This window comes from Chrysochloris asiatica, unplaced genomic scaffold, assembly GCF_000296735.1.
Source record: "Chrysochloris asiatica unplaced genomic scaffold, ChrAsi1.0 scaffold00017, whole genome shotgun sequence".
Classification (NCBI taxonomy): Eukaryota; Metazoa; Chordata; class Mammalia; order Afrosoricida; family Chrysochloridae; genus Chrysochloris; species Chrysochloris asiatica.
Window position 1 is genome coordinate 29,946,965 of NW_006408535.1, and position 23,476 is coordinate 29,970,440.

Consider the following 23,476-nt stretch of genomic DNA (forward strand, 5'->3'; position numbering starts at 1 on the left):
CCTGGGTGGCAGCTCAAGGTCTCTTGTGGCTTCTGTCTCCAGCCGTCAGCATGGGGTCAGGAGTGCTCTTTTTCACAGTGGCCCTGCCCTGGGGACAGCCTAAGACTCTGCTTGGCTGACACATGTTAGTTGGTGAGGGAAAGGACAGAGGGGGTGAGTAAGCAGACAGGGAGGTGAGAGACTCTCTCTGGCTTTCTCCTCTTCCTCTAGGTGGAGCAGATCAATCAACTGAATCGCAGATCTCTTCCACCATAGCATTGAAGATGTGTGGCTGGTCAGCATAGACATGGTGCGAGGCACCCTCAATCTCCTGTAGAAAGAGAAACCACCAGGGGTTGGGTGGCCCTTTATTCCAGGGACTAGAGAAAGCTGTCCCATTATTTTATTTTTTTTCTTCTCAAACCTGCTTGTCTATTATTCATTCACCTTTCTCCCTTGATCTTGGCACTTTCTTGTGGGAGTCAACAAATCCCAATATCCCATTCTGCTTCTCCCATGGCCCTTCTCTATACCTCCCCTTCCATGTTAGCCCAGCACCAATCTGTTCAGTTCATCCAGAACTCTGGTCGTATCCAATCTAATTCAACATGTTATTGGCAAATGAAGGTGGAGTGGGGTAAGAAAGAAGGACAGGCACTGGAAAGGTTCAAGAGCTGTCACTACTATAGCAGACTCACAGTCTACATAGGCTGTATGCATGTAACTGGCCTGCCTTTTAGATGAAATGGGCTACATAGCGGTGGGAAGTCCCTAATTCTGGTTTTACAAAGAGAACCACCAACCCTTTCCAATCCACTGCCTCATCTCAGTCTGCCCATTCCTTCCCTTCCTTCTCCTCCTAACACCCCAACTCCTCTATCCTTCTTTCCCTCACTAACCCAAGGCTTATCTATACTGACAAATAAAAATGTGCTGCCATTTAACTCACAGCATTTTCATCTCAACCCTCCACCTGGAGTGACGCCACATACCAAGTCCTGGACATACGAGTCTGGCCGCTGCAGCTTCACTTTTTTGCCTGTGCTGGTATCTATCCAGGTGTTGGCTCCATAGATCATGGTGATGGGCACATCTTTTCGAATCAAATGAATTCGCTCCAACATAGGGCGCCGGGCCCAGCCAAAGGACTCCATCATGGCTTTGAATGCTGTCTCACCACTGGTAGAGAAGAAAAATAGAGTTGTGATGGCTAATAGAATAAACCCTACAACATCAAATGCCAACTTGCTGGTCTCTTCAGTCATTGTATTCCTCTTAGAGGTCAGCATTGGGCTTAATATTGGTAAGATTAGAAGATGAAAATGGAATCTTCAGGGGTCTCATATCACAGAAGAGTTGGTTGTTGGTTGTTGTCGGTAGTATGTCGTGGAGTCAGTTCCAACTCATAGCAACCCTGCATAGGATTTCCAACGCTGTAAATCTTTACAAGGGCAGAAAGCCTCATGTTTCTCCCGTAGAAGAGCTGGTGGTTTCAAACTGCTGACCTTGCAGTTAGCAGCCTGACTCAAAACCACTAAGCTACCAGAGCTCCTACAGAAGAGTTGTTGTTGTTGTTAAGTACCATGGAGTCGGTTCCAACTCATAGCGACCCTGCACAGGGTTTCCGAGGCTGCAAATCTTTCCAGGAGCAGAAAACCTCATCTTTCTCCTGTGGAACAGCTGGTAGTTTTGAACTGCCGCCCTTGAGGTTAGCAGTCCGATTTGTAACCACTACGCTACCAGAGCTTAGGAGGGCATATTAGAGAAAACACCCAAGGCAGGGAGAACGGTCCAACAACGTGGTTGCTGTCGTTAAGTGCTTGAGTTGGTTCTAAGTCATAGCTATGTCCCCGTATAGGATTTCCAGGGAGCAGCTGGTAGGTTTGAACCACCAATCTTGTAGTCAGCAGTCCAGTGTTATCCTATAGTGCCACACCATGATCCAATAATGGAATGAGTTATTTATTCACCAAATCGTTATGGGCTGCGGACTGAAGATAGATGAGCAAGACACAAATGGTGCCTGGCCTTCTGGAGCTTACATTTTATTTTATTTTATTTTTATAAAGGTTTTATTATGGATTGAGTAAAAGTTTACAGGGAAATTACAATGATTTTGAACCCCTCCATGTACCATCAGTTAATAGTATTTCTCTCTATTCACTTTAGCTCTTTTTTTTTTAAACACTCAGGCATATATAATAATTTACACCACCAAAGGGCACATTCTGCATGTCTGCCTCTTGGCCGCCATCTCTTAGTTTGGAACTTACATTTTAGCTTACACTTTAGGGGGGTAGGTATTATATTACTAATTATTTGACTAATTGTTTAACTTTAAAGTTCCCAAGAATTGTGAAAGACTGGCTGAGTGCCATGAGAACATAAAGCAGGGGATGTAACCTGTCTGGAGGTGAGGGAGGGAATCAAGGAAGACATCTGAGCTGAACTCCGAGGAGCAAATGCTATAGAACTTGGTAAGAGGAGCTTCCGAAGCGACCCTGGAATTAAAAATTCAGTCTTACAAGGGTCCAGGGGGAGCAGAAATTTGTACTAAGTGAGAAGCAACAAGTGCCAATTAAATCTACTTTATTCCCTATACATTTCCTTAGGTAGAACTTGCTAGGAACATATTATATGGGGTGGTCTACAAAGCTGGGCTCTCTGAGCTAGTCTGTAGTATTTGTGTTTGTGGAAGGCAGGCATGTTTAAGATACTGCCACCCAGGAGGCGGTGACATGGAGAGACAGAGCAGCTATAAGCTCTAGGCCCACAGATCAAATAAGGCTGTGTGCCTGCAGACAGGAGACTGGCTGGCCGAACATGCCCTTTGGGCATTTAAATGAATATATATTTTTTGTTTTCTATGTGTACATCAAATATTTTTGCTTTGTTCATTTAAAAAATATAAAATGTAAAAGGGAAGCCAAAGGGAGGAAGTAAGAAGACTGCTGATACATGAAGGGGATTGCAATCAGTGAGATGAAACAAAGTGCACCATTTGTTGAATGTAAAGCTGATGATCTCATCTGTAAACCTTCACTCAATTCACAATGTAAAGGTAAAAGAAAAAAAAAGAGAGACTGCCACCCACCAAGCTAGGTCTGCTCAGTGTCATTAATTCCCAGGTCTCCCTCACACTCCTGGGATGAAGGGAGACTGACTTCTCTCCAGGCCACCAGAAACTGTTCCCTTAAGATATCACAGCACAGTGGACCAAGTATGGACTTTGAAGGCAGATAGACATGACTTCAAATCCCAGCTGTTTTGTTTTGTTTTGCTTTTATCAAGTCATATAACCAGAATATACCTTTATTTTCTCATCCACAAACTGGAAAAATGAAAATATATACAAAACCCATAAGTTTGGGTGAAACTATAGATACCCTCCCAAATACTTTTCCCTTGGCCAAATTTAGTGTTTTTGAAAGGGATGGTAACGTTTCTGCACACTTGTCAGGGTTCCAACTTGTAAAACCTCCATGCACTGCCATGGAGTTGATTCTGACTAATAGCCACCTAATAATTGAATGACGGTATCTGAGAACTAGGGGGTTGGTTATCACTGATGGCATCCAATTCACTGATAACATCTTTGTTTCCTCTAGTCCATGCAGGTTGCCTGATTACACATACTGTGGCTGACACTGGGAGGTTGTCTGGACAGAATTAGGTCTGGGGCTGAAGAAAAGACCAGGTTGGACATGTGGGGCCTCCAGGGGGTATGAGATTGGCACTGAGCCCAGTGGGGGCTGAGAGAGGAGTTGAAAGCAGGAAGCTAGAGGACTACCTGACTTGACTGTTGAGTTGAGGGTTTCTATTCTATTGCTTAACTGGGGCCCTCCAATTAGCTGAGCTCCTGTGGAATGTTTGACAGACATTCCCACCCTGCCCAAAAAAAGCTGTCTGGGTTTCAAGCTAGTGCTCAGACAGCACTGTTGGAATGCAAATCCCCACCTTCATGACCATGGACTCACAATGGGAGACGTGGACTGCCTGGAACAAAGAGGGTAGTGCTGTTGCTCCCAGTGACCTTGGCTCCCGGGGGCCTCCTGGCAGCTCAGGGTGAGGTCTCCACAGAAGCAGTGCCACCCACAGTATCAGTCTCTCACAGGGCACTGCCACAGGGGAAGATTACCTCCCTGGCTCTGCTCTGGCTGCCACCATTGCCAAGACTCGGATCAGAAGGTTGGTGGGGCCTGCTGTGTAAACACTCATAGATAGATATGAACTTCTCAAGGTTCCGGGGAGGCTCCAATATCTGGAAGGGAGTTCTGTTCTAGTAAACAGCTATTTTCAAAACACCCCAAATTAAATGTTAAATGCACATTCTTTGGTGTAGCAGTTGTGTTTGTAGGAATGTATTCTACAGTCCCATGTGTGTGCGAAGGTGCATATACACAGATGTTCTTGGAACCATGTCATGTGATAGATTGGAAATATCAAGACTATTTGGGGGAACACCAGGTCTGGGGCAGAAGAAGATTTAGTTTATAACCATCTATGCAGTTTTTTGTGTTTTGTTTTGTTTTGTTCCTTTTTAAAAATACCAGGTTCATATTACTTTTTCAATAAAAAAAAAAAGAGGTAAAAATTTTTAAAGATCTTTTGCCCATTGGCTAACTGCCTATCTCTAGGACAGAGAGAGGTTCTTCCTCTAGAGCTAGGCAGAGCATTTAACTGTCTTTTATCCACAGTTAAGTTTCACCCGCTCCTCATGTATGGACAGAGTTAAGTTCCAAAGACCAGTTCCTAATGTGAATCAGTGTTAATGCAATAGTCACGGGCCACATCCTGTCTTTGGCACCATTTTCGGCACTGGTGTTCCAGGTGCCCCCAGCACATCTCGGGGCACTACTAGTGAGGCAGGACCTCCTTCCCCACCAGTACAGACTCTGTAGATGGCTGGCTGTTGCCCACCACCTCCTGCCACCCACCTTGGGAGGGAGTCCTACTCATCCTCTTCCTACCACCATTTATTTACCCTGGATAGGCATCTTTTGCATTCTCCATCCACCTCAGCCCCTGTAGCCCTGTGTGGTCCCCTTCCCTCTCCTCCTCTTCTCACCTCCCCAGCACCTTAGAGCCCTTTTCCAACCTCTCCCTACCCTCCCATGAGCCTACACCATAACATTGTAGCCTCATGACCTTTGTGGCTGGACCTAGATGTCGTGGATGAATGAGAGAAAGCATCCTGCAGCTAGTCAGTCACCAGCCCTTATGTGGCCCAGTTGTCACCAGCGCCTCTGGTGTATCATTCAGGGTATCCCACAAAGGGTGCCCCAGGACCTACTGTGGCCGTGAGGCCTGAACCACATTGAAGGTGCCACCTGAGAAGATTTTCAAAGTTGTCGTTAATGTAAAATGTCATATAACAATATAGTCAGTAAGTGAGGAATGTTGTTGTTGTTAAGTGCCGTCGAGTCGGTTCCGACCCATAGCGACCCTGTACAGGGTTTCCGAGGGTGTAAATCTTTACAGGAGTAGATAGCCTCATCTTTCTCCTGTGGAGCGGCTGGTAGTTTCGAACCGCTGACCTTAAGGTTCGCAGCCCGATTCGTAGCCACTACGCTACCAGAGGAATAGGTGTGTTAATTTCTATATCCCATTGTTACAATCCTGGTGGTGGTGGTGGGGGGGCGGCTCTTTGGAAATGATTAAGTCTACTTTCTGTGTTCCTCTGAGTCAGGGCTTTGTGGAAGAAGAATGGTCCTGGGCTAGTTCCTGAGGTTCCCAGCAGCTGAAGTTTTAGCTCCAAACCTGTCTACTCCAGCACCTGTCCTTACCTGGGATTCTGTGCATTACAGTGGTAGATATATTCGGATATGGTATCATCTTCAAAAAAGTCTGCAAACTTGCGCTTGAAGTCCGGCCGGAATCGTTGAACCAGGCCAGGTCCTAGAGAGTGAACAGAAAAATATGGAACAGCTAGCTTTAGTAAGAGAACAAGACTCTACGGCTTATGTATGGTTTTAATGACTTAAAACGGAATATTCTTTCTCTTAAAGACTTGCTTGATTCCTTTTTATATTTAACATTAAAGTGACAGAGAGAATGAGGGTCTATTGGGAAACTCAGATACTAAAGGACTAAAAATGACAGTTAATTGGTTACCAAAGAATTTAGAGATAGTTAACATCACTGGTGAACCAGATTATTTTCAGCTCAATGAAGTCCCAGGATCTTGTCCTCCAAGATCTCAAGTCTCACAAGAGTCTATGGTTTACCGGGTAGACACCTGGTTGGCCAGAAGTATAGCAAGACCTGGGAACTCCTGGGCCCAGAGTCAGAGACATAGCCACAGAGGACTAGAGTGGAGAATGAAGCGTTCAACTGATAAGATGTGAGGGGATATGCACAAAAACACCCACACTTGCAGATAATACCCACTTGACCTGGCTGCAATGGCTGGATGATCAGAACTCAACTAGAAGAAGAAAGAAGAGTAAAAAAAAGTAATTTGATACAATTTGATGAACTTGATCTACATATATGGATGTGTAGCTCAAAAGAAGGAACAAATCTTTACAGTGAGGATCATTCCCACCCCCTCGGTAGACAGGGATGGGCAACTTGGAAATTGGCTACCCAAAATGGGGGGGGCTACAAAGGCAAGAAGTGACTGGCTTACAAGCTTTCAAGAGGGAGCCTAGATCCAGCGGGGGCAGATGAAGGTAGAATCGCCACTGAGTAGTATCCAATCTGTCTGGGCAGGGCTGATCAAAGGAGATGGGGATAGGTCTCTGTGGTACAACAGTGAATAATTGCTATCAGGACTGACTGTGAGGGTTGGAAATGTAAAGGTAGACATTTTGTAGTAAAAGGAGGGGAGTGGTTGATTTTGAGTCCAGGAGCAGAGGTCCCTGGGACCATCAAGGGAGAGGAGCAGAGTGCGGGACCCTACCCAGAGAAACAGTGAGGCTAGAGACGGAGGCAGAGACGATGACATAAAGAGATAGAGTGGTTGGGGTCTCTAGACTCAGAGATGGTGAGGGGCTGTATGCTGACAACTGAGGGGCAGGCTTGTGGGGTATACTATTTGGTTGTTTGATGATGCATGAAGGGGATTGTAATCATGGCAATGAAACAATATACGATAGGATGAATGTAAAGCTAATGTTTTTGCACGTAAACTATCACCTAATTCACAATAAAACATTAAAAAAACAAACAAAAAACTATGGTTCAGATGTTTTTCTTTTACACACTGAGATGTTTGTTCTCTTTCTCTGAGACCCTTGTGGCCTCTTATTCTTCTGAAGGCAGCAGATGAAACTAGACCACCTCCCAAGAGCCCTATCGTTTTCAGGTCTGTAAAAGAATACTAGTGAAGAGTGAACTTAACATTGGTATCTCAGGGTATGTTTTAGAGCAATCTGTTCCTTTCACCTTTCTTTATAGTTAACACACAAGCAGTAGGACTTCCAACACGAACTGTAAAAACTGGACCTAAGAGACAAATTCTCATCTTTCTTTCTATTAGTAACAAAAGCAGAGGAGGGTGAGAAGTGGACCAGAAGGTGGAACAAGGATCTACAGGCTCAGTCTGCTGCCCTCCTCCCTCCTGGCACAATCCTCCCTGGATGCCAGTTAACCACTCCAACCAGAATAGCTCAGCTACCTATACATGAACCCAGTCAAATGCAAGACCAGGAAAGGGGAGAGTGGCTAGCACCATCTTTTCCATCTCCCTGGAAAAGGATCACAGTCTACTAGATTCCACAGTGCTGAGAACTCAAAGAAGGTCAGCCCTCTCTGCCCACTTGCTCTTCTTTCACCTGGGTCTCATGCTAGTCTTCCTTTCTCTTTAAATTCTTAAACTCCAAAACTCCTGCCTTCTACCCAAATTATCATTTTTCTTTTATCCAGTGCCATTCTGTTTCTCTTGAAAGGCCTAGAGAGCCAACTCTTATTTAGCCACTAACAATTAATTCCTAACTATTGGCTATTGAGTGTTACTGTATTTACATGGACTCCTGGCATGGGGCTGTAGTATTAGTATGGGAGTGCGAACCAGAGGGTTGGCAGTTTAAACCCACCAGCTGCTCCTTGGAAACCCTACACATGGTTGTTATGAGTGAGAACCGATTCGATAGCACTTAAGAACAACATCTATACATAATCCAGTAATACAAGATGTTGTTGTTAAGTGCCGTTGAGTTGGTTCCAACCCATAGTGATCTTGTATAGGGTTGCTGAGGAGTGGTTGGTGAGCTTGAACCACCTACTTTGCAGTTTAAAATGATTTTGCAGTCCAACTCATTAACCCACAACGCCACACCAGGACTTCATTAATACAAGATAGAGCTCACCAATCTTTTTCATAAAGGGAATATACTTTTTACCAAGAAGGGAAGGGTGCTGACAGCGTGAGACCAGAATGTCAGGAATTATGGACAAAACTCATTAAGCTGGCTTCCCCCACCCTCATCTCCTTTCTTCTGTTTCCCACAGAATTAACTGATGGCCACTGCTAACCAATCTTAAGTGTCCTGGTGTGATGTTGTAAGATCAGCCCTGGACTGTGAACCACAGGGTCAGCAGTTCAAACCCACTAGCTGCTCCTCAGAAACCCTAAACATGGGTGCTATGAGTCAGAACAGACTCAACAGCACTTAACACCAACTGCTAACCAAAAGGTTGGAGGTGTGAGTCCACCCAGCAGCAGTTTGGAAAAAAGGCCTGGTGATCGACTTCTGAAAAATCAGCCTGAAAACTCTGATGAGCACGTTTCTACTTTGACACACATGAGATCACATGAGTTGGAATCAACTGCACAGCAACTGGTAACAAGGAACTAATTGCTAGGTGCCATAGAGCAGATGAACACGTGGTGCCTGCCTGTCGTCAGCCATGGTAGGAGCAGCTTGCCCGCTGCTGTGGATGGGGTTGGAGGCTCTGGTTCTGACTCTTCCTGCTAGAAGTGCTGAGTGAGCTGTGGAGATGGGACTTAGTGCCGCACACCAGGGCTGGATCAGTAACTCTCTGACGTAAGAACTCACGCACGTGGCATAGCAACTCAGGAGAGGAAGAGTCAGTCCACAGCCCTTCCTCTTTATGGAAGTCTAGCCAAGGCATGGGGTCGTTTCTCTGCTTCTTCTGCCCCTTGCATGGAAAGTTTTTCTCAAGCAGATGAAGGAAAAAAGGATCTTCTGAAACCTCAAATAAAAAGATCTAGTCCAGATTAATAGCTTTAAAAAACAATGCTCCGAAGTTCCTAGGCCCATCCCCACTTTTCATGAACAAACATGGATGGTGGAGTCCAGAAGCAGTGGGGTTTCTAGAATGAGTCATCCACCCCTGATTTAATGAGAGAGTTTCTTCTGAAAGCTACTCACCCCAGGGCCCAGCTACTCGAAGAACAGCCAGTGGATTAGAACGCCCTAGGACGGAGGCCACGGCCTTCAACCAGGTTGGCGGTGCCCGGATCTCACTGGGGTCAGTTGGTCGGAGGGGAAAGCCCCATGGGTCCACCAGGATGAGGTGTTTAACTCTACAGTCACACAGGAGAAAGAAGACAAGTTGTATTAACTTGAGGTACCAGAATCCTTAATTACTTGGCAAGGAGAGAGCTATTAGCAAAGAATACTGGGAAGTTTCCAGGAAGACAAGGAGTTAGATCATGAGGGAGAAGGGTGACTCCTCCTTACCTCTCAGGATACTTGATAGAGTAAGAAGTGGCCAGGAATCCTCCTAGACTGTGTCCAAGGAGGATCATATTGGGGATCCCCATGGTCTCCCGCCATGTCTCTATTGAGATCACAAACTCGTCCTCTGCCCCTTCTGGGTCCCTTGGAAATGTTGGCCTTGAGCTTCTCCCGAAGCCCAGCAGATCAAAGGTGTGCACCGTGCGGCGGGCACTCAGTGAATCCATGTTGAGGATCCACAGGCCCACGCCGCCCCCGAATCCATGTACCATCACCAGAGGGGTGCGGTCCTTGAGCTCGGGGCTCACAGTCACCGTCCAGATCTTGTTCTGGTTTGGAAGGGACACATATCGAGCCAGGAACTTGTTCTGCAGACCTGAGGAAGGGAGAGTTCCAGGGAAAATCAGTAAGACTGCTTGCTGATAGTATCATTTGCCTGGACTACCACTCTGCAGAATTCTCTTCCTACTCCCAAACTCTTCCTAACCTCCCTCACCCCTTTCCTTCCATAGCCTTCTGAACACATATCCTGAAGAGTTCAACTCCAAGCTTAATTTGTAGGCCATCTACTCTATAGGACATAGGATGGATTATCTTATTCCCCAATTGCCTGACTCCTTTTGGGCCTAAGGTGGCAGTGCTACCACTGACCCTACATAGCCCATCATTCTATGTGTTTGATGGATGACAGATATGCTGCTTAGGGTGTCTGAGAAGGTAGCTTCTGACAGGAGTCCATTAGGTGGAAGGTCTGATGGTGTAGACTGAGCCATTGGTTTATCTTTCCTATTGAAGAGGAACAGAAGACAAAAAAACAAACCAAAAACCAAACTCAGAAACTGGTAGCTGTGGTGTTATGGGGCAATGTTGGCTCTACTTGTCACAGGAGACAGTGGACAGAGGTCACAGATGAAGTAGGCTGCTTCCTGTGGCTGCTCTGCGGCTGAATTTAGGCTCGTAAGAGAGAAGATGGCTAAGGCTGGGACAGTAGGAATGAGTGGGATAGGGAAGAACAGCTGGGAAAATATGGGGAAACATGGTCCAAAGGTCCTGTTTGAATCAGTAGCTAAGGGCTGCTCATGGGATGACCTGCTCCAACGTAACGCAACACTATTCACGTGAGCTGATCTGTGGGAATCACAAACTGCTGTGATGACCAGACAAGTGGTGAGGCATGGAACAGGGGAATAATATTAAAGAATGCAGGATTGGTGGTCCTTGGGCAGGAAGGTGGTAAATCTAAGAAGCGCTTGCTTGTGTGCAAAAGGAGAGAGGAACAGAAACGAGAATATGGGAAAACGAAGAACATAGGGTGAGAATGTGTGTGCTCGTATGTGTTCATGTATTAAAAGCTGGTATAGCGTAGGAGCTCTGGTAGCGTAGTGGTTACGAATCGGGCTGCAAACCTTAAGGTCAGCAGTTCGAAACTACCAGCTGCTCCGCGGGAGAAAGATGAGGCTTTCTACTCCCGTAAAGATTTACACCCTTGGAAACCCTGTACAGGGTCGCTATGTGTCGGAACCGACTCGACGGCACTTAACAACAACAAACAACATAGTGTAGGAGCCTTGGTGGTGCAGTAGGTTAAGCTCTGGGCTGCTAACCACAAGGCTGGTGGTTCATATCCAACCAGCTGCTTCATGAGAGAAAGATGAGGCTTTCTGCTCCTGCAAAGGTTTACAGTTTTGGAAACTCTTTGTGATAGAGTTGCTACGAGTTGGAATTGACTCGATAGCAGTGGGTGGGTGGGAGGGTATAGTGTTTGTTGTGAAAGTTGTAGCTAGGGTGTGATGGCTGTTGTTGTTAACAAAGTGCTGTTGAGTTGGATCCGACGCATAGTGACCCTGTATAGGGTTTTCAAGGAGCAGCTGGTGAGTTTGAACTGCTGATCTTGTGGTTCAAACAAACCTTGCGGGCCAGTGCTTTATCCCATAGCTCCACACCAGGACTCCAGCATGATAGTTATGGGGATAGAAGTTGAGGAACCATTATCATAGAATATGGTATTCTCTCAAATCACTGCCATCCCTTCCACCCACCCCAAGTACTATTAACCAGGAATCAGTCAGCTCAGTGCACCAGGCCTTGGGCAGATCCTGTACCCACTCCTAGGCCTCCCGAATGAAGTGAAAGAAGCTATCTCTTCTACTCACACTGGAGGATCCTGGCTTCCACATTCTTCAGCTGCGACATAGATGTGGGGCGCCAAGCAGGCAGCCAGCTGCTCAACCAGCCTTGAGGCCTGGGACAGAGAGAACACAGAGATACTCAAGGGCAACATTGGAGGAAACATTGATGCTCTCAGATTTGCTGACAGTTACAAAAATTTTCTCAGGGTTCAGGGTGTTTCCTAGCCTCCCCAGGCAGTCAGCAATTCCCTAACTGCCTGATAGACTGTTACTCTATGTCCCAGTCCAACAGCTTAGCTTGTCCCTTGTCTCTACAGATACTCAGAACATCATGTGCACAACACTTTACAGTTTACAAAGCTCTTTCACATTTATTATCTCAGTTAAGCTTCACAACCCCCTTTGTTAATGGTTATCATAGTTTATGCTCTAGGAGATTAAGAGGAAAAACAGAAAACACTGATACTTCAGTTACTCCTTTGCCATCTTGGGACTAGGTGTTCTTTTAGGACGGGACAGAAAAATTCCCACACCACCTGCCCTGATAGCAGGGCCCTGGGGCTTGAGTGCTCCCGTCTCTAAGCCCCTAGAAGTGCAGAGCATTGTGTAAATGACCAACTGGACACATAGGTAGTCAGTCCAGCCTTACACAAGGAGATAGATGGGGTAGGCTGGGAGCAGGAAATGGGAGACTTAGGTTGGAGTCCTAAGCCAGCAGGATAAGCACTGGACTACTAACCACAAGATCAGCGGTTCAAACCTCCCAGTAGCTCCACAGAAGAAAGATGAGGCTATCTGCTAAAGATTTACTCTCGGAAACTCTACATAGGGTTGCTATGAGTAGCAATCAACTTGATGGTAGTGTGTTTTTTGTTTGTTTGTTTAAGGTTCAGTTGCCTCTGACCTTGTTTTCCAGATTGTAAAATGAGTAGAAGCTCACGTATGTCTTCACTTTCATGGGAGGCAATACAAGTAAGATAGCCCACACCTCCCTCAACACCTGCTTTCTCCTTCATACCCATGAGACTATAAATCTTTGCAGGGTAGAGGTCAAAGAAACTGGTTTTGGAATAAAAAAAAATACCTGAATCTGAATCACAAAACATTTATGAACATAATTAGTTTGTTCTCTTCAGTAACCTGAGTGTCTATATACGTAAGCGAGTTTGTAAGGGGCCTGGTACAAATTAGGTGCTCAGTAAATGGCAATTTTTATTATTCCTTTTTCATCCTATTTATTTCTCTTCTTGAACTCTGCCCGGATAAAGGAAGTTATGGAGTGGACACCCCCAACTATAGGAAGGGTCATTGTTGTGACCACTTTGAAGCCTTGGCTTGCCCTTAGTCACACCTCCTTTCAGAAACAGAGGAAAGTATGGAACTGTGGTTGTATACTAAGAGTATTTGTATATGGCTTTGAAGAGCAGGGGCTGGCTGGAAGGTCCAGAGATGCGGTACTGAGAAACCAGGGTTTCTGATCTGGGTTCCAGTTGGACTTTTTTAACTAGCTGTGTGACCTCTCTGGGCATCAATTGGCTTATTTATAAAATGAAGAGGTGGACTAAATGATTTCGAAGGGCCCATCCTAATTGTAAATTGTGCTTCAAATGATGTATCAGGATGTCCCATGTCCTGATACATCTATGGTAATGTGTTAGGGTAATGGTAATGGTTTCTCTTGTTCCTCCACAGGATGTCCCTGCCTTGACTATGGCAACGCTGCCTGGCCCTTACTATAGCCTGCTCAAAATACTGAGGTCACAATACAACAGCTACAGAATGCAGTCCAAACTCTTTAAAGGCCAACTTCAACTCACTTCTCCAACCTTTCTCTAATCCTCTCCACTCCTAGAGTGGGTCTGAATTAAAATGATCATATTCTTGTGTCTGTACCTTTGTAGACCTAGTTCCTAAATCAAACCTGTTGCTGTCAAGATGGTTCTGATACATAAAGATTGCATAGGACAAAGTAAAACTGCCCAGTGGGGTTTCAAGGCTGTAATCTTTACAGAAGCAGACAGCTACATCTTTCTCCTGCAGAGGCCTGGGAAGGGTTTGAACTAGAGACCTTTCAAGCCAGTAGGGATGCACTTAGCTACTGGTGAAAACCAGGGCTCCTTACTTAGATCCTAGGATACTCAGGCGCTTCCAGTGTTAGTTTCCCTTCAGAGTTCAGCGAAAGCACTGAAGCTTTACCCACACTCTAACCTAGTGATTTCACCCTCCTTGAACATCTGGAATATAATCCAGACTATGTTGCCTTGTTGAATATCTGTGGAAGTATACGGTTCAGCAATGGTTAGGGATTGGGAGCTAATACCTGAAAACTAGAGTTCTAATCCTAGCACTGCCACTTACCAGCAATGTGATTTGGGGGCATAGTATTTAACCTTTTTGTCAGTTTCCTCATCTTTAAAAGGGAGGTAGTAATATTATTGGCCTCATAGGGCTATTTTAAAGATTAAATGAATTAATTCATCTAAAGCACAGAGAAGGGGCCCTGGTAACATAGTGGGTTATTTGTTGGACTGCTAACCTCAAGGTCAGCAGTTTGAATCCACCTGCCACTTATAGGAGAAAAATGATGGTTTCTGCTCCCATAAAGATTTACAACCTCAGAAACCTTATACAGGGTCGCTATGAGTCAGAATGGACTTGACAGCACACCGCAGCAGCAGAAAAACACAAAGAATAAGATCTAGCACAGGATGTTGTTGTTGTTGTTGTAGTGCTGTCGAGTCGATTCCGACCCATAGAGACCCTGTATAGGGTTTCCAAGGAGCAGCTGGTGAGCTTGAACCACTGACCTTGCAGTTCAAACGACTTTGCAGTCTGACGCATTAGCCCACAGCGCCACACCAACAGAGGGTAGACTCCCCTCAAAATTCTTTGTCTACAGATAAATCATAGGTCCTGTCTACATTCCCAATGTTTTGCAAGTTGCAACTGTCAATGACTATTTGAAGTTTGAAAGAAATACTGAGATTGTAGCTGACAGTAGCACATCAATGGCTTAAGCCAGATGACAGCCTCAAGCAATTTCATTCTGGGAGACTCCGAACCCTTTTAATACTCTACTGGAATTCCTTCCAGACTTGGAGCATAAGACCAAGTCCATAGAATTTTTGCCGGTCTTATGGAAAGTACTGGACCACAAGGTCGGTTTCAACTGCAAGATCGGCGGTTCAAACTCACCAGTTACTCCTCAGAAATCCTATACAGGGTTGCTATCAGCAGGTAACTGACTTGACCTTAACAACAACAACAACGTTGGAAGAGGTAAGGCGCCCTAGTGGTGCGGTGGTTAAGCACCTGACTGCTAACTAAAAGGTCAGCAGTTTGAACCCACCAGCTGCTCTGCAAGAGAAAGATGTGGCAGTCTGCTTCTGTATAGATTTACAGCCTTGGAAACCCTACGGGATAGTTCTACTCTGTACCATAGTATTATCATAAGTTGGAATTGGCTTGCAACAGGTTTATTTTTGAAAAAAGAGATGAACTTTCTCTCCACATCATACAGCTGGTGACAAGTCAGACCACAACAGCTAGACCCCACATTGCCCTGTGTGTACCCACAGCAGAACTCAAAAGAAACATTGCCCTATGGGACAGTGGGCTGCTTAGCAGAAATTCTTCAGGGAGCATTTCCTTGCCTTGTTTCTTCAGTAAAAATATTCCATGTAAAGCACCAGAAATGGTGCCTGGCATACTGTATCTGCTCACTATTGTTGGGAGGTGAGGGTGTGGTAGGAGATCGAAACAAGGAAAAGAAAAGCCACTTAGCTATGAATTTAGCCTGGCCAGGGTGGAAAGTTCTTCTAGAGAACTTTCATCACAGTACAGGGTAAGCACAAGGGTTTATGCTGGGTCAGAAGTCTACTTTAGACTTGTGTGATCTTGGACAAGTCTCCTAACTTCTATAGACACAGGTTTCTTCACTATAAAAAGACATCAAGCTACCTGCATCTCTTCCCAGTTTGAATATCCAGTGTTTCCCTGAGACATTCTAGACATTGTAAATTTCCTTGGGAAAAGTCATCTTAGAAAGCAGCTCTCTTGGGCAGTTTCTTTAAGCAACCTCCAAACCAAACCCAATGCTATTGTTCCGACTCATAGTGGCCCTATACGACAGACCCTATAGGACTCATAGTGACCCTATAGAGTAGAACAATCGGGTTTCCAAGGAGTCCTGGTGTGGTGCTGTGGGATAAAGCACTGAACTGCAACAAAGTTGCAGTTCAATCTTGCCAGTTACTCTTTGGAAACCTTATCTAGAGTTGCTTTGAGTCAGAACCGACTCCATGGCACTTAACAACAACAAATCTTCACAGAAGCAGACTGCCACATCTTTCTTCTGCAGAGCAGCTGGTGGTTTTAAACGATGGTTTAAACCTTTCAGTTAGCAGTTGAGCTCTTTAAGCAAGGCACCAGGAAGCTACTCATTACTGCTAAAGTTAATGATCTTTGCAGGACGCCAGTCTGGGGCTCTGAAAAAGGGACCCAGAGAATCCAGGAAAGGCCCTGTCCCTGTGAAACCAAAGGTTGACTGGGAGCTGAGTCATTCTTCTCAAAGCAACTTTTCCTTGTTCCCATCCGACTCCGAACTGTCAGTCACCACCTACAGGTGGCATCCCAAACTTTATACCATTGAGACAGTAGTAACGATTTTTAAAATAGTCCTGATTTTGAAGTCACTGAATCAGAAATACTGTTATGATTACAGCCACTCTCTGTTAGAATGGCAAGCGGCTAAGTGTCTCCATGCACAAGAGGTAATGAAACGTGTACGCCTATGATTCCAGTACAATCCCAGCGGGGGAGATAGCTCCCCTCCACCTTCTCCTGGCCAGGCTAAGGGGCGCTCTTCCCACACCGCCAACACTGTCCTAGAGGGGCAAGTCGGGACAAGCACACCGGGCTGCCACCCCCGCACCTGCATTCCAGACTTGTTTTCAGGATCAGAAATCACCACTAAATCGAATTAAATTCCAGAGTACAGCGACTAGAGAATGAGGAGCAGTGGAAAGTAAGAACCGCTGAGCTGCAGGCAAGTTTATCTGCCACCATTCCCCAAGCTCTGCTACCGCCTCCTTCCTCTGAGCAAAAGCAAAGCAAGCAAACGCGAACCCCAGTCCTCCCCTGAAGCCAACCTGAAAAAGGAAAGGCGGAGAGGTGTCTAAAACTGTTCCTCAGTCACAGACAGTCCCAGGATCGCAGCCCAGAGACAGAGACAGAAAAAGAAAAAGAGACAGGATTAACTCACTGCTGCTCCAGATCATCAGCCATAGTAAACAAGCCCTGCTGTGTCGAGCTGAGCCAGCCCATCCCTCCGCCTGACGCCAGCACCAGCTGACCCAGAAAAGTATCGGATAACAAAGTGGGGCGTGGTTACGCCGCCGCCCGGCCTGGAGGCGGGACCACCAGAAGGCTAAGACAGGTACTGGACCGGAGGGGTAGGGTGGGGATGGAGGGCAAGGCACCCGGGGCTTAGCTGCAAAACTTCACAGGAGTTTGAGATAGTAGAGACCTTTCTTGTTATTTTCTATTACTGACATGTGTCCAGGCAGAGATGTCCCTGCGGGCCTCACAAACTAGGATAGTAATCCTGGTCACACATTTGGGAGGCAGAGAGGGTTCCAGGTAGTACTAAAACCACCTCACAGGAGGCCCATCAACCCTCAGTCTTCTAGTAGTTATTTAAAAAGTGATGGAAATTCCCCTTTACACTTGCAAACGCTCTTTGGACTTCCTTTCCTTTCTAAGACTTCCTGAGTGTGCCTTCCAATTAGATGTTTGTGGGAGCAGACAGCATCAGTAGATGAAGGCTGCAGCAAAAGGCCTAAAGGCTTGTACCCCAAATAGGCTGCAAGATTTAAAATCCAGTGTGCCTAGTTAAACTAGATAAACAACGAATAATTTGCTTAGTAAAATTATGTCCCATGCAATAATAGGGACATAACTGGGTACTTTCTGGCAGAACTAACCCTAAGGAAGTTAGCTGTGGTGGTGGTTGTGTGCTGTGGAGTCAATTCTAACTCATAGCGAGTATAGGGTTCCCGAGGCTATAAATCTTTATGGGAGCAGAAAGCCTTATTGTTCTCCCTAGACGGCTGGTAGTTTGAAACTGCTGACCTTGAGCTTACTAGCGGGACTCATAACCACTATACTAACAGAACTCCTTAAGGAAGTTAGTTATTTGCTGTTAAATGAAATAAAAATAGAGTTGTGGGGTTGGCAAAAATGACACAAGTGGTTGAGTGGGTGGTTGAGTGGACAAGCCCCTAGGACTTGTCTTTACAGAAACTTAAGCCTAGCACCCCAGTAAAACAGGCCATCTACCGTCCCTAACCAATGAAATCCTGATAGCATTTCATTAGTAAATTGTATGCCAATCAGAAGTAAGCTTTCTTTGCTTCTGTGTTTTGTCAATGCAACCCAATAGCTACGGACACTTGGGAGAGTACCTTTCTACCTGTGACTTGATATGACCTAATTCTGAATTTTCTGCCAGAATAAACCTCATATCTAAATCTCATACTATTGACTCAGTTTTTGACATTGCCAATATAGGCATTTCTCTGCTCTAAGATAAGTGTGGTCCAGTCTCAGTTTCCCTCAGTTCAAAGGATCTCCCACCCCAGAAATAGGGGTCTGCTTTAGATAGCTGGAATGGGGTTTGAGGTATAGAGGTGGTATGGGTCTAACTTAGCTCGGCTCCTGAATGAACGAACCTCAAGCTTGCTCAGTACAAAGGCTAAATCTTGAGGTTGATTCCAGTATTCACTCAAACTGGTGAATAAATAGGACTTGATGTTCCTGGAGCTGTCTGATTTGGGGTTGTGGCCTTGGTTCGGTTAAAACCAGACTTAAGGTGGTTGGGTGGGGAGACTGCTGGTGTGGAAGGATTTGCCGAAGCGTTTTTCTTTGTCCTTCCTATCCAGGACCCAGGAGATTCAGAGATTTCTTCTTTCTTGTAACATAGTGTTAAGCTGATCTGAGTATCATTATAAGGGCTTAACGTTAAAGAGAACTGGCATTTACAGAGGTTAGAGGTTGAGGAATTTGCAAGATACAGGACAAAGTACTACAAATAGTAGAAGACCTGTCTCTTTCATTCTTTCAACAAAGTACAGTAATTCTAAACGTCAGTCTGCACAGGACTCCAACTCATAGCAACAGCTTGTGTTCACAGTAGAACTTCTCCATAGGGGTTTTCAAGGCTCTGTGACCTTTCTGAAGCAGCTCACTCAAACTGTCTTCCCAGGCACCTCTGGGTGGGTTCAAACAGCCAACTTTTTGGCTAGTAGTTGAGCAATTCTGTTTGTACCACTCAGAATCATCTGGAAGCTTGGTAAAAAATTCAGATTTACAACCCCTGTCCTCTGAGATTCTATTACTATTGGTTTAGGTTGCTACTAGAAAACTATGTTTTTAGGAAGTAGTCATACTTTGGAGTCTTGGTGTGGCACTGTGGGTTAATGCATCAGACTGCAAAGTCATTTGAACTGCAAGGTCGGCGGTTCAAGCTCACCAGCTGCTCCTTGGAAATGCTATACAGGGTTGCTATGGATTGGAATTGACTTGTTGGCCCTTAACAACAACAACAACATTCATATTTCAGGTGGATGCTTGTGGAGACCCATTGATAATTTAGAAGCATGGATTTTGTGGTTAGCAGTGTGGGTTAAGACCAATCTTGGCTTTCCTACTTATCCACTGCAAACCTGCTGGCAAGTTATTTAGCATCTCTTCATTTTTCTTCTATCTTGTCGTGTCTTGTGACTTATGAGGGTTAACCAAGATAATTCAAATAAACATTTAGTACATTTGTTTATGCTAAAAATGTTACTTAGTATTGTTGTTATCATTTATTATTATTAAATACTTATTCAAAGCCATGAGAATACCATAATCACTTAGTCAATGCCACTAAGAGTACAATTATCAAAAGGAAATATAACCTGTTGTAATTGTAAACATACTGATACTTTCTGTCTGCTGCCACCCTAGAATGTCCTTTTTCTGAAGTAAGAAACACAGGTTAGAATTGATTAGATCTCTCTAGACCACATCTCTTGTAATTGTGCAGAAAAGCATTAGTACTTTGTCTCTGTGTCGCAAACCAGCCTTACATTAAAGGTTAGGTGCTATCCATTTAGCTTGTCTCTGTGTCGCAAACCAGCCTTACATTAAAGGTTAGGTGCTATCCATTTAGCTCTGACTATAGTGAATCTAAAGGAGCTCTGGTAGCGTAGTAGTTACGAATTGGGCTGCGAACCGCAAGGTCAGCAGTTCGAAACTACCAGCTGCTCTGCAGGAGAAAGATGAGGCTTTCTGCTCCCATAAAGATTTACAGCCTCGGAAACCCTGTTCAGGGTTACTATGGGTCGGAACCGACTCGATGGCACTTAACAACAACAATAGTGAACCTACGTACAACAGAGCATAATGTTACCAGTTCCTGTAACATCCTCAGAATGGTTACTATATTTAAGTCCATTGTTGCATTCCACTGTGTCAACATGCATGCCATTGTATCAAGACAAGTGAAGGTCTTTCTCTTTTCCCATGAGTCTCTACTTTTCTTAAACTTTTAATTGTGAACTGACTGAAGGTTTACAGAGCAGATAATCAGTTTTATATTCAACAACTCCTATACTTGGCTTTGTTACATGGTTGCAGTCCCTTCCATGTACCAACAGCTAATAGTATTTACCTCTATTCACTTTAACTATTGCATTTTCCCTATGTCTCCTACTACCTTCATCTTTCCTCTGGTAGCCTTTGTTATATATTGCCTGCCATGTCATCCATGTAAACAGATGTCTACCCTCTAGCCTATGAATAATTTCTCCTCCTCATCCCCAAAGCAGCAAAAGTTATTATTTTTAAAAATATCTTATTATGAATTATGTGATAGTTTACATGGGAGAACATTAGCTTTACATTCATCCTAATGTAGATTGTTTCACTGCCATGGTTACTATCCCTCCATGCATCATCAACCAACCAAAGGGTATACCCTGCAAGCCTGCCACACACACACACACACACACACACACCCGGTCGTCAGCACACAGCCCCTCTCCCTCTCTATGTCTAAAGTCCCCAGCCTCTTCATCTCTCCACGTCATCGTCTCTGGCTCCATCTCTGGCATCACCTGTTTCTCTGGGTAGGGTCCCTCACTCCACTCTTCTCCCTTGATGGTCCCAGGGACCTCCACTCCTAGACTGCAAAGTTAAGCACTCCCCTCTTTGCTACAAAATGTCTACCTTTATATTTCCAACCCTCACAATCAGTCCTGATAACAATTATTCACTATTGTATCACAAGAGACCTATCCATATTTCCTTTCATCAGCCCTGCCTAGACAGATTGGATACTACTCAGTGGAGATTCTACCTTCCTCCATGCCCTCTGGATCTAGGTTCCCTCTTGAAAGCTTGTAAGCCAGTCACTTCTTGCCTTTGTAGCTCCCTGCGCCCCCACTTTGGGTAGCCAAGGTCCAAGTTGCCCAATCCTTGTCTATTCTGTGTATGGAGGGGATGGCAATGATCCTTGCTTTAAAGCTTTTTTCCCTATTTTGAGCTACTGCATCCAAAAAATTATTTGTTTTATTAAAAAAAACCTTTAATTTTTTTTACATTGGTCTCATACAACATTTGTCCTTTTGTGATTAACTAATTTCATTCAGTATAATGTCCTCTAGGTTCCACCATGTTGTGAGGTGTTTCACGGTCATCATTATTCTTCAAGTTTTGTAGTATTCTATTGTGTGTATGTTCCAAAGTTTGTTTAACCATTCTTTTGTTGATGGGCATTTAGGCTGTCTCCATCTTTTTGATATGTCTCATGTAGACAGCATATTGAAGGATCCTGTTTTTGTTTTTGTTTTTTATCTATTCTGCTTTCTCTGTCTCTTGACTGGTACATTTAATGCATTTACATCCAGTGTAATTATCAGTAGGTATGCATTGATTGCTGTCATTTTTCTGGGTGTTTTTTGTGATGCTGCTGGATTCTTTGTTTCATATATTTCTCTATGCTGACATCCTTTGTTTTCTTTTCATTTTCATTTTTGTAGTGCTAATGTTTACTAGGAGTCCTGGTGTCACTGTGGACTAATGCGTCAGACTGCAAAGTCGTTTGAACTGCAAGGTTGGTGGCTCAAGCTCACCAGCTGTTCCTTGGAAACCCTATACAGGGTCGCTATGGGTTGGAATTGACTCGATGGCATTTAACAACAACAAATGTTTACTAGGAGTTCTGGTGTGGTGCTGTGGGTTAATGTACCAGACTGCAAAGCTGTTTGAACTGTAAGGTCAGCGGTTCAAGCGCACTAGCTGCTCCTCAGAAACCCTATACAGGGCTGCTATGGGTTAGAACCAACTTTATGCACTTAACAACAACAACAACAACGTTTACTAAATCTTTCTGGTTTCTCCCCCTCCTCCCCTTTTTGTTTTACATTTTTATGTCTAGGTTTATTCTTTTTCATTTAGATTACCCTATAATTTATTAAAATTTTCTTGGCTTAAAACAGTCTGTTTTATCTTGAAATCTATTTGACTTCTTTGCCATTTGTAAGTACTGTATCTACACTATTTCCTCTTTTGCTATAGTTGACTTAATTATAGGTACCTAATTATCATCCTTTTGAATTCTTTTCAAGTTAGTTAAAGGAACCAACTTGAAAAGAATTCAAAAGAATGATAATTAGGTACCTTCAATGGATTGATAGAAAGATTGAGGAAAAGCAAGGAGAACACAGGGAAGCGCTACAGGAACAAATAGATAACATAAATGCAAATTATGAAACAACACAAAACTTGCAAATAGAAATCCAAAGATTAATAGTAAGATTTCAGAAACAGGCAATACATTGAAAGGGCAAAGAAGAAGATTTGAAATAATAGAAGCTGGTCACACCCCTGGTCACCAGGGTAACATGGTGGGGCATGAGGGGAGGGGAAAGAGAAATCACACCTTTCAGGATGCCCTGATGCCCTTGTGAATCTGTTCTGCCAGGTCTCCCTCCACTGCCAAAGCTGTTCACAAGATGGTTGACCACATCTGGGCAGACGTTTACAGTCAGTCTCCTTCTCTGTCATACCTGTTTGGCCTCTCCTGCCAACAAGTACTCCATTTACTTTTTTAAGTTTTCTTCTGAAGTTCAGGGTACCAGAACTTTTATCTCTATTTGGCCCATGTAGTATGTCTGCCTACTCTGCCATCTTGGTGAAAGTCAAACATGCCAATCCAAACTGTTGGGAGTTTTCCTCTTTTTCACTGACCCTCCACTTTACCAAGCATGATGTCCTTCTCCAGGGACTGGTCCCTCCTGAGAACAGGTTTTAAGTATGAGAAACGAAGTCTCACCATCCTGGCTTCTAAAGAGCATTCTGACTGTACTTCTTCCAACACAGATTTCTTTGTTCTTCTGGCAGTCCATGGTACTTTCAATACTCTTGTCCAACATCATATCTCAAGTATACCAATTCTTCTATGGTCTTCCTTATTCATTATCCAACTTTCACATGCATATGAGGCTACTGAAAATACCATGGCTTGGTTCAGGCACACCTTAGTCCTCAAACTGACATTTTTGCTCTTGAACATTTAAAAAGGTGTTTTGCAGCAGATTTGACTAGTTGTTGATTTCTTGACTGCAGCTTCCATGAATGTTGATAGTGGATACAAGCAAAATGAAGTCTTTGACA

At 44.4% G+C, this 23,476-nt stretch overlaps 1 protein-coding gene across 1 annotated transcript; it reads right to left on the bottom strand.

Moving 5' to 3' along the window:
* Positions 1-220: 220 nt before the first annotated feature.
* On the bottom strand, positions 221-17,080 carry ABHD4 (abhydrolase domain containing 4). The gene is made up of 7 exons (XM_006835459.1): positions 17,019-17,080; positions 11,780-11,868; positions 9,630-10,002; positions 9,318-9,472; positions 5,766-5,877; positions 972-1,158; positions 221-310 (listed from the first exon to the last, which is right to left on the bottom strand). The coding sequence occupies exons 1-7, from the start codon at positions 17,078-17,080 to the stop codon at positions 221-223; spliced, it is 1,068 nt and encodes a 355-aa protein (XP_006835522.1).
* Between the last annotated feature and the right edge of the window lie 6,396 nt (positions 17,081-23,476).